Here is a 12,194-nt window from a genome sequence, read left to right on the forward strand (position 1 = left end):
AAGCCCTGAATGTGCTCTGTACAGGACATCCAGACTTAAAACTGTGGCATGTATAGTCTCAGAGAAATACACCAAAATATAATGTCCTCATATGAGGATGCAGGGTCTCAGGAGGTTAAAAGAACCAAATAGCTACATATTCATAAATAATAAATGAATAAAATACATTATTTTATCAAACATATTATTATATTATTATACGCAACACAGAAGTAAATTCTTCTTTCAAAGGAAACAAAATAAGAACTTACTAAATAAATAATTTTATAAATTATAAAATGTAAAATTGTAACCTTTATAAATACTTTAATAAACACATCAACAAATCATTATAAATGTATAGTAATTTCTGAACCTAATACATATGCATAAACAATAAATGAATAAAATGCATTATTTTAATTTATTATTATAACTAATTAATTTAATCACTTTCTGCAACACAGAAATTCTGCTTTCAAAGGAAACCAAATAAATAAATTAATACATACATACATGAAATATATTACTTTATGAAATATATAATTATAAAATTGTAATTATTACTTTTATAAATACATCACAAATTTTAAATGTATAGTAAATTCTGCTTTCAAAGGAAACAAATGCATAAATAAATATATAAAATATGCATTGTTTTTTTATAAAATATATTATTATAATGAATTAATTTAATCACTTTCTGCAACACAGAAATTCCTCCTTCAAAAGGAAACAAATACATAATGCATAACTCCCATATAATTTTTTTCTTTTGCTTTTTTCTTGATTTTCTGTGAATGATTTATACAAAGGAAATATTATACACTGTAAAAAAAAAAAAAAAGTCTGCGTTTGTTATCATAATAAGCTTTTTCTTTCTTTGACTAAGAATTACTTTTGTTTGTTTCCTAAAAATCAGATTGTCAAATCACATATTTAACATAAACAAACCAGTTAAATTACATTACTTTACATGAAGCACACTTCTGAAAATAAAATAAAATAAAAATTATGTATAAAGGCACTAAATAACTGGTTGTGTGTGTGTGTGTGTGTGTGTGTAATATTAATAATGTTAATATTAGTTAATGGACCTGAGCTTACATGAACTAACAACGAACAGTTGTATTTTAATTAATAAATACTGTGACAAATATATTGCTCATTGATAGCTAATGCATTAACCAATATTAACTTAATTATGTACATCTAATCAATTGATCCTGTTTCTTGACATGTATTATTTTTTTATTATATCCAAAGAAAAAGAGAGAAAGCACAGACCAAAAAAGCACTACAAATGTCTAAATGACTAGCTGCATTTTGAATCCATAGCTATCTTAGACTGAGAAAACTCGCAGCACTCTATATGAGGAACAAAGCGAATCATATGGTTTTAATAGATGAAAAGCTTCCTTTTCTGTAAACACAGTCACTTCTCATTGAATAGATAAATCCAAAAGTTAGCATGATGCAGAAGGTCACAAAGACAAAGATGTGGTAAATCTTCAGGCAGCAGTTTATGAATGTGTGCAGGATTTCAGCATTAGCATTCAGACTGGTATCATGATTCAATTTCGGTCTGTTCCTCATGTAAAGCAATAGTTTGGCCTTGAAAAACTTTGAATATTTGCAATTATTTGAAAACATTATTTCGACTGAGCTTTGATCTGACTGTGACATCAACATACGGTATGTCATTTTAACAAAGTTATACCCCAGTATATAGAATCAGAATCAGAATCAGAATGCGCTTTATTGCCAGGTATGTTTACACATACGAGGAATTTGTTTTCGTGACAGAAGCTTCCACAGTGTAACAGAATGACAGTGACCGAACAAAAAAACACAGATAATAAAAAATTAAAATAAATAAAAAATAGAACAAGTAAAATAAGGAATAAAATAAATATACAAATCGACAATTGTATGTACAGGTATATAATAATAGACAGTTGTATGTACAGGTATATTATGTGCAAATTGAAATGTAGACTGAGTATGTGTATTAGATAAATAAGTGTAAAGCGGAGCTCACGTGTGCTTGTGGAGGAATGTACACACTTATGAGAATGAACGAACAAAACTCCCGCGGAGAGTAGAAAGGCTTACAGTTAATGAAGAGCACTTCTAGATCTGAACAGCACATCTTCTTTCCGGTGGCTTTCATGTCAGCCTAATGATGGCAAGTCACTAAAGCCGCTAAAGGGCCCTTTTGCCGTCTGTATAGCGAGGCATTTAGCAGCATCGGACACCTTGGGAGTGAGAATGAGATGTTTTGCCTTGTTTTGTGTGTACGCCCACCTTACTCAAGTTCAATGACTAGTTTTTGCTCATCATCACTGCTGCTGTTACTGTCCTCATGTTCCAGGTAACTACTGATACCTAAATATGTTGGGTTGCTATGTATGGCTGGGGGACATATTTGATGAGTGTGCAGTTCTTGACTAGACATTTGATGTGAGGCATTGCAAGAACTGGGCCCAGCACTGCATGGTGAAGCAATACGTGCATTAACGATCTTAGTCTTTGAAGCACCACAGTTATTTTGCAAAACGCTGGCTGATACAATTGTGCCACTCATTTTGTGCTTTGATGTCTGTACTTGATTGTCTTTTGAATAAATCCAGTAGCTCATAGGACCCCTTGGCTGTGTCTCCTTTTGGAATTCATTTTGCGTGGTATTCACTTTGAGTGGATGTACCAAAAGATGTCTACATGTTTGATTAGAATATTTTGGTGAAGTTGTCTCCTTTTGGCTTGTCTCTTGAGAAGGACTGTTCCCCAAATATTCACCCATGCTGTCTTTTCTGGTGTTGCTACATTCCCCTTGACCTTGATGTTGAAAGGTTTGTGAAACAATGTTTGTGTAAACAGATGCTTCTGGATTGTTTGACACTCCAAATTTTTCGTGCTGAATTGGTTCTGAAATGTTGAGGGACACTTCCCGAGAGAAATGTGGGTGAGCTTGAGCAGATGTTTGATGCTCCTCACAAGAAGTTGCATCTTCCTATTGTCAAAGGAAACATACATAACATTAGTAGACATTATGGAACACCTCAGACTGTCCAAAGACAGTCCCCTCTAACACTGTCTTTTGGTTGGATGTGAAGTGGTTTATTACTTAATACTTATATTTAACAATAATTCATCAAAATAAAACATTTAAAAATAGTATATGGTCTAGTAAACTGTCACAGTGTAAAATGTGTTGTTGGCTACATCATTGCCCTCAATGTTATGCTAAACACCTGGTTGTGTATTCCATTTTTTTCTTGGATTTGAATGGTCTTTTAGGATTTCTCCTGTCACTAAATAGGCTCCCTAATGACCTCCCATTCTTCATGAGCCCATTATTTTGGTTCTCTCACCTTTCTTTTGTCTCTTTTGCCATTGTCTTTGAAAACTTGGCATGTGTTGTTCTCGTCAGCCACCTCTGTGCTGGCGCTTTCCCCCTCTCCACCTCCACTTTCAGGATCTTTGGGGATTGATTCCTTGCTCTGTTTCCTAGGGTCCCTCTGAAACTGCAAGCTTTTGAGGGTACCATCCTCCACAGGTCCTGAGGGCAGAACAATAAATGAATATATGCAGCATGTTTTGGAGTCTGCCCTGAAGCCAGGTTTCAGCTTATTCTTTCGGTCCATCACAAACGTTTGTTTGTATGTCCTATGAGGGCAGTTCCAAGTATTGAAATAATTGAATGGCACAAAGAGTATGGGCAGGTAGTATAATACATCTTTTTGAGGTTCAAATGTCCACACAAACATTGTGTGGATCTGAGGAATGTTCCTATGATGAAAACAGCTTTAAACACTGTAAAAAAAAATAAAAGTCTGAAGATATGTCAAATCACATATTAAACATAAATGAACCAGTTCAATTATGTAAATTTACATGAAGCACACTTACGAAAAAAAAATAAATCCAGTATAAAAGCACTAAATAATTGTTTGGGTCTATGTAATATTAATAATGTTAATAGTAGTTAATGGACCTGAGCTTACATGAACTAACAATGAACAGTTGTATTTTAATTAATAAATACTGAAACAAATATATTGCTCATTGTTAGTTAATGATAGTTAATGCATTAACCAATGATTAGTTAGTTCTGTACATCTAATCAATTGTTCCTGTATCTTGAAAAGTATTTTTTATTATATCCAAAGAGAGAGAGAGAGAGAGAGAGAGAAAGCACAGACAAAAAAGCACTAAAAAAGTCTAAATGACTAGCTGCATTTCGAATCCATATCCAGTTTGTTTGTATGTCTTATGAGGCCAGTTCCAAGTATTTAAATAAATTCACTGCGCAAGAGGATGGGCTTGTTGTATAATACTGACATGACCAGAAGTGTTACTTTTTATTACGTTGTTCAAAACATGAACATTCATAAAATATGATCATGCACACTCAACTGTTTATGTCAACTTTTTTATAGGCAACTAAAGAGGTTTTATGGCAACCAAAAACTTCTTTGTCCAAAACTGATAAATTGGAAACAGGAATCTCTTTAAAACTGAACATAAAACTGTTATTGTGAATGCAAACGTTTCAGCCAGAAAACGTATGTAATTAATGTGCAGATCTTTTGACGTTCAGCCTCCTGGAACATATGCCTCATTGCAAAGCGAATGTCAGCCAAATGAAGAAAAAAATAACATGACAGATTCACATTGTATATCAAGACACACGGACCAACATATGCTACCATATATTATGGCAGTGGAGATATAAAAATGATTGTCTTGATGAAAAACAATCAGTCAGGTTCTCTGAGGTGGAACTGGTTTGGCTGAACTCTTGCGCATGTCTCTGTGCAGTATTGCTCAGAAAAGGAGGCTGCGTTTGGCTCTCAGATTGCTTGTCAGCCGTCTGGAATGGAGACAGGCACAAAACCTCCTTTTAACCTCTGGGTCTTTGCTCTGGTGAGTCCCTGTGGGGACCATCTTCAAGTGATCTCTGATCCTGAGAACCCTGTCAATTCCCTGAACACATCTTATCAGTCAAACCTACGGCAGTCCAGGCTAGTTGGGAGGGTTAAGATATCTGTTCTGATCAACTATTTTATCTCTAATAGAGAGACCACCATTCACTTTAACTCAAGAAGCAACCATTTCCTTAACACTTTTCCTCAGCTTTTTCTTTTGGGGGGCTGTGTGTTTTGTTTATTCTAAGCCCCTCTGATTGACCCTTGACCTTCTTCATATTTGTTCCTGTGACTAATTTGAGTGACCTGTGACCTAATAAAAGGGAATCTCTTCAGAGTGCGATTAACACCGTAAAGACTGCAAGGATCAAATGTTTCCCTCTAACAAGTGACTCAGATAAGAGAAACATCAGGTCAGTGTGAGAATACAGTGGAATTACAAAGGTTAGGACAGAAAAATGCCACAAAGAATGTGATGACGACTTGATGTTCACCTTAGATTCACCCTCGCACACTAAAATCTTGGTGATCCTACTGAATTCAAAACAGGTTCTGCTTGTGAACTGATATCACTGGATAACTTGAACGGGCAAGACAGAATGGTTTAACAGCTTTGCCCTTTTTTGACATAATTATACTAAATGTGTAGTGCTGTATACCAATCTGAGATGTCTCTGGCATGTCTCTCATGATACAGGAAACATCATTTTTAATATAATATTAATGGTCGCAGTTTATGCAATTTCTTTGGCCATTAGTAAATTGCACGTCCTTTAAATTTGATGTAATAAACTTTTTTCCATGCAAGCATCCTTTTCTGAAGATTTCATTCTTTAATCTGTAATTTGCATTTTATTACTATTTTTGTCTGACTACTTCAATAGCAAGGTTTTCTGTATTTATCCACTTAGAATTCTGCAACATTTCACAAAGAATTCAAAGATTTTGGTAATATTCTTATGTTGCTACAGCATGTGACTTTTCGTAATATTGGTAAAAAAAAAAAAACCTTAGCAGCTCAACAGCTCAAGTGTTAAAAGTATAAAATGTCTGCTGTAATTTACAAGTGTGGGTGCAAATTAGACTTTCTCAGAGAGGTCAAGAGCAACATTGGAGGACAATGTCTAGTAACAGACACACAGGAATTTTAGATCTCTTGTCACCATCTTGTGGAGAGAAAATGTTATGGCACCCTGTGTTATAAGTATTTATTATGTATAATGTCTAGCTATGGTTGCTCTATCGCATGCAAGTACTACACAGTGCTACACTTTAAATAGCATTACAATATTACTTTGCAGAGTTATATAGTTAGAATTTGGTCCCACCTGTAAATATTTCCAGATTGGCATGGTGTGTATGGACATCTCCATATCTGGTGCTGTCTTCAAGAATGCTATGAACGTTAGATGTCCTGTTCAGCATCGGACAGGATGCTTTCACTTCACTATAGGTGTCATTCACAAAGTCACCTGGGCCTAGAGCAAAGGCCTGTTTGAAATCACACTGTGTAGGTGTTTGGCCTGGACAAAATGTTTCAGTCACCAGTGTCCCATGCTTGCAGCTGAGCTTACATTTGTCACATGCTCTCATTTCTCTTGTATCTAAACCTGAGCTGCCACATGCAGCCCAGTGTGGCTTGCTGTGACTGGGTTGTATTGTGGAGTTTAGCTCTTTTTGCATATGATGTGATTCTGCAGTAGAGGTCTTTTTCTCACAAATACAAGTTCTGATCTTTGTTTGAATACTTTCACAGTTTCCTGATAATGTGACTGGCATGAGGTGGCCTGTTTCATTTGGCTCAACTGGCTTAGTATTTGTTATAGTTTGAATGTGATTTGGCTTCATTAAACAGAACAGCTCTTTATCTCTGGATGTCTCTATGAATGTTTGGTCCTCAGAGGAGTTGTCAGAATCGTGGTTATGGACAGAACAGTTATGGGGCTCTTTGTCATTTCCTCTTCTAGAATAGTTACTGTCCACTAAACGAAGTTCACTTGGTTTGTCTCCAGCCGCTAGTTTGTGGCGTGTCTCTGTGGTAACTTCAAATGCAGGAGATTTTCTCTCCTGTGAATTCTCAGGTATCTTCTGTGGTTCATACAATTGTCCAGTTGAATTTGTTTTGTAATCCACTGAGGCTGAGATATGAACCTTTTTCTGTGGATGTGACCAAGATGAAACACACTGAGGGCTTCCATTTGTAAAATTTTTATCATTTTGAGAGTTTAAACTACAAACAATTTCCGCTTTGTTTATTGGACTGGCAGATTCACAACTGGAACCACTCTTTTTGCTCATCTCAGCATTATTTACCATTTCCTGTGCCATGCATACACGAGTCACATCATTGCAATACACCTCCTGTGAAAGTGTTGTCTGGTTTGTTAAATTGTTTGAAGTTGTTGTTTCAATATGAGGCTCTATCAGCGCTAGCTGTTCATCAGAAATGAGCTGCATGACTATCTGGAGGTCTGCAGTTCGTACATAAAATGTGTTCTGAGCCTGTGCTGAGCCATTTAGTAGTATCATGTTTCCTTCAGACTGGGACCCTTGAAAGTCATCAGTGGCCATTTTAGAGGCCGTGCTTTTCAGAGTATTCTCATACACTGTGGATTTGGTGTCCCCTGTAAGACCAAGAGGTTTTCCTGATTCATTCACAGGGGAGGCAGGATGGTTTTGTACTGTATGTGTCGTAGTTACTGAAGAACAGGTTTGTACACCAGATTCTGAACAATAACTCGCTATTGACGTGTTCAGTGATGTAACAGGCTGAGTGTTGTCTGAGGTTGATGATACAAAACCTGTTGACGGGTTTTCTACCACATGTGTTGCACAGTTGGTCTGCAACAAAGATATTTGATGCTGCAATGGTGGAGAAACAAGTGAAATTGATGTAGGTGTGGTAGACTGAACCTGTGTCAGGAATTTGGATAAAGTTTGATTTAGCTCTGAACAGGAAAGCGATAAAATAGGCATTGAAGTTGTTGCGCATAATACATCTTGTTTACTCTGGTCAAAGGTTGTGACTATTGAAACACCCTGACACTGCTTTGAGGGTAGTACACTGTTCTCAAGATGACACTGCACTGTAGTTTGGCAGCTTTGCCTGAGATCTGGAACGTTGGAGCAAGTGCTATGTGCTAAAGCGGAGCCAGAACAAGAAGCCGACACTCCATCTGTGGAACACGGAATCTTCAGCTGATATTTGGGAGGAAAGCTGTTCTTGGCTTCAGGGACAGTAGGGCTGCTGATAGAACCAGACGGGGTGCCAGATGTCCCATTCACGTTGATAAAACAAAAAGCAGGGCAAAGAGTATTACCAAGGAACTGACTTGGATTTGACAACTGATGTATTAAGCTACCTTGCGGGTGGAGATTTTGCATGTTGACCTTTTGTGCCGGAACTGTGATGGAACCGTACGTTGCACAAGTTGACAGGGGTAATTGACTAATTAAACCACACAGATTTCCATTTGCCTCTCCAGTTCTAGGATCTGAAATACTGAGCATTTGCACATCATTCTCAGTGCGCTGTTTCTTCCTCTCTGATGGGATATGGAAGTCAGTGTGTTGTGTTATTATTTCATCACTTTCCATGTCTTCCCCCTTATTATTTTCAAAGCTGGTATATGACACCTTACAGTCATTTTGTAACGTCACAACAGAACAAGAAGTAAAGCTCAGAGACACGGATCCATTGTCCTTCTTTTGGCTAATTTGAATTCCTAGGCTTTGGTCAGAATTCAGTGTAGTCTTTTTCACCTTCAGTGTACAGTCTTTCTCAGTATTGTAGAGTTTTGTAAATGTCCCACCTTTGTAAGTGTGCCATTTTGTGTAGTCAAATTTTTGGGCTTTCTTCCTGTAGTTTCCTTTTATAGTTGGCTCTGTTCCAACATCAGTGCTGTCTCCATCCGAGCTAAGGCTGCTAATACTATCTCTTTCAACTGGGGATCCCTCTGCAGTAGGCAGACAATCTACCGCTACCTGCCTAACTAGTGAGCGATGACCTGGTGCTTGTTGGTCTGATGACCGTAATGGGTAAACATGCCCTGCACTGCACTGTCTGCTAAGATTCAAATTCATTGCTCCATCAGTGGGTTTGCCATCCATAGGGAAGGGTAAAGAACTGCTTCGAGTTAATGGTGCATGCTCCAAGCCAGTGGAGTGCTGTGTAGGCACAGAGCCGTGAATTGCCCCACCTCCTCTGTCTTGATTTTGTGAGCTTGAGCTATGCTTGCTGCTCTTTATCTCAAAATGGAAGGAGTCTTTATAAGTGTATGGCACAGGAAGATCAATGCTTCCTTGTTTTGACAATATTGTCTTTCTTGGCCGCACAGTTTCCAGTTGCTTATTATCCACCAACACACTATTCTCATATATAAGCTTTGAAATCCGTTCTTCCAGCTTCTGCTTCTCCTGAATGGACACCTTGCATTTGGGGTCAGAGGTCATATCTGAGGGTGTCTGGGAGGCGCCTGGTTCCTGCCGTTCCATAGTGGTTTCTGTCAATGATTCCATACTGGGATAATGCAAACTTGCTCCAGGACTGCTGGATGAATGCTGCTCACTGCTGTCACTAAAGCCAGAGTCTGTACTGTCGTGGCTTTGAGATTTTCCTCGGGACATGGGGGAATCCCACGGTTTGGAAAATAAAGCTTCCTGCCTCTGAAGAGGCATACGATTTGTAGTCAGCTGTGTACATCCATCCTCACTCAGTGCACTTGTCTGCTGGATAGCAGGATTATTTTTCACACCATCTGATAATTCCACAGTTTTTCTCAAAGAATTTACGTTGTCTTGAAGCGCTGGTGTTGTGCTTAATCCAACCATGGCAGCATTGTGCAGTGCCCATTCTATAGACATTGTCTTAGTCTCTATAGAGTCTACCTGGCTCGGTATTGTCACTACAGGAAGAACTTCTTTGCTCCTCTTCATGTCAGCTGAATCTCGGCCATTCTTCTCACAGGATGGACTAGTACAGTTGTCCTTTAAACTCTCCGTGCTCTCCTGGCTGCTGAAGGTGCCTTTGTCAGATTCGCTGGAAAGGCGGGCATGAGCCTGGGTGCGCTTGTGTTTATAAAGGTTACTCTGCGTCTTGAAGGAAATGCCACAGGTAGTGCAGGGATATGGTCGCTCTCCTGTGTGGCAACGAAGATGTTTCTCAAGCACGCTGGGCTTCAGACAGTCCTTTCCGCACTGTGGGCAAATATGCTTCCCAACAGACTTAAGTCTGCCTGAGGTTGCTGGAGCCACTAGCCTTTGTTGTTGCAAAACAGCCCCGCTGGCAATATGCAGTGTCAGAGAGGGCAGAGTCGAGCTGCTACACATCCTTGGAAGGAACAGTGGTACAACCGTTGCATCCTGCAAGGCTCCAGGTTGGGCCTGAGGATATGGCTGCAGGCCAGGGGCAGGAATGCTGTGGACATACATAGTCGTTAGAGGGGCCTTAACATGCGTCTCTTCCTCTCTCTGTGCAGACGCTGAACACTGAGGCTCGGTAGCTCTCACAAAGCTCTGCTTACTAGTTGCCATGGTAACACAACCCTTGTGATGCTGGGAGATGGAGCTCACTGATTACCTAAAAAAAGAACAGTTTCATTATTATTATTATTATTATTATTATTATTATTATTATTATTATACTTTTTTTATTATTATTTTCATTAGGCCTGGACTCTGGATCAAATGATTCCTCCCCCAAATCTGAATTGGAATACAGGCGATAGGAAGCTAAAGATTTCACACATATTACAAATCACCATTGTTTAAAAGGACTGAGAGAATAGAAGCTACAAAATGTGTATTAGAGCTGGCTGACTTCAAAAGAAAATGCTATAGCAGCAGAAAAATGGTTGATTATTGATTTACTTGAAAAAAATAAACTTGCTCACTTTAAGAGTATGTTTACATTTGACAACTATTGTCTTTTTTCTGCTTAATAAATCATGGAAATGTAAAAATGTGGTGAAGATACTTAATAATGGCTTTGATTTTAAGTCTAGTGGGAATCTCATATTTAATGTGAACAAATGGTCAATATTTGCATATTGCAGAAGCACCAGAGGAGTATGAGCAGAAAATGGTGGTGGTAGAGTTATGACTCATTTCTAGAAAAATGATAGCATCAAGGACCTCCTACCTAGACTAGATTATTTTCGCATTTATGGAAATGTGAAGACATTTTTTTTATTATTATTTTAAAAATACTTAACTTTGCTTATCTTTTTGTCTCTTAAATTTTCTGTTTTAGCTCTTGTAACATGATTGCAGATTTATGATGATCTATTTATGATGAACACTTTAGAGTTAAGACAGTCCTGTCTAAAAAATGTATTAATTGGAGATTTGCAGAAAGTTTGTCATTTATTTTTACTGTCTTAAAAAAACTATTTTGAACCCTGGCTCTACAGCCGTTCATTAAATCTGATGCTGTACAGTTTAGCTTGTTCACAGGACAGATATTATTAGACAAATACAAATTTACAAATTACATCACTATGAAAAAAAGCCCAGGTTTTAAATGATATAAACTACAATAACATTACCTTCCACCCCTAGTTACTTGCAGAAATAAAAAAGTTAAATTTAAACAGTATAGTTCTTTGTATTGTTCACATCCCTTTATCTGTGCCCTGTCGTCTGTGTATCACATATTTATGCTTACGAAAGATTCCTATCAAGCTCATCAAAAGATATGAAGAAGATCAGTCTGCATGCTCTAACATAGTGCAATCACAGGTCACTCACCAGAGCTTGGAACTTAAAGGTGACACGGCAGCAGCTAAAGATTGCCCAATTAAATCCACAATGTGGAAACAAAAATCCGGCTTTGGAACAGTGCGAGGTAAAACAAACAAGAGCGTGACAGAGAGCATGTGACCATGACACCCTCTCTCACCACAAAGGCCCTTGGTTCCTCTTCCCTATTTAGTTTTCTTACGGCCATTTTTGCTGCTGATGGAGGAAATACAAACGTCATTCATGCAAATGTGACTGGATGAAGGTGACAACTCAATGTAAAAAGTATATGAGAGAGAGTGAAAGAGGAAGAGAGAAGTCACTGACAATACCATGAAAAACAAAGTTCAGGGAGCCAGCACTTTGAAAGAAATGAACCCAAACCAAAGTGAAGATCATGCCGCAACATGGAGATCTAGAAAGAAAGACAAAATGAGATGGACACAGATAGGGAAGAGAGCAGATGGAGGGAGGGAGAGAGAGAGAGAAAGTGAGAGTGAGCTAGTAAGACAGAGAGAGAGAGTGCAGCACATAACAACACAACTG

At 38.0% G+C, this 12,194-nt stretch overlaps 1 protein-coding gene across 1 annotated transcript in view; it reads right to left on the reverse strand.

The window, feature by feature from the left end:
* Window positions 1-11,724, reverse strand: part of LOC107670927 (uncharacterized) — a 23,370-nt gene extending 11,646 nt beyond the window's left edge. The window contains exons 1-4 of the mRNA XM_016463749.1: window positions 11,658-11,724; window positions 6,239-10,488; window positions 3,354-3,541; window positions 2,687-2,992 (exon numbers count right to left, since the gene is read on the reverse strand). Of these exons, the coding sequence (XP_016319235.1) occupies window positions 2,687-2,992; window positions 3,354-3,541; window positions 6,239-10,442 (4,698 nt within the window). The 5' untranslated portion in view covers window positions 10,443-10,488; window positions 11,658-11,724. The remainder of the gene's footprint in view (window positions 1-2,686; window positions 2,993-3,353; window positions 3,542-6,238; window positions 10,489-11,657) is intronic.
* Window positions 11,725-12,194: the final 470 nt, after the last annotated feature.

The sequence above is a fragment of the Sinocyclocheilus anshuiensis genome, unplaced genomic scaffold (genome assembly GCF_001515605.1).
Source record: "Sinocyclocheilus anshuiensis isolate Anshui unplaced genomic scaffold, SAMN03320099.WGS_v1.1 scaffold1503, whole genome shotgun sequence".
Classification (NCBI taxonomy): domain Eukaryota; kingdom Metazoa; phylum Chordata; class Actinopteri; order Cypriniformes; family Cyprinidae; genus Sinocyclocheilus; species Sinocyclocheilus anshuiensis.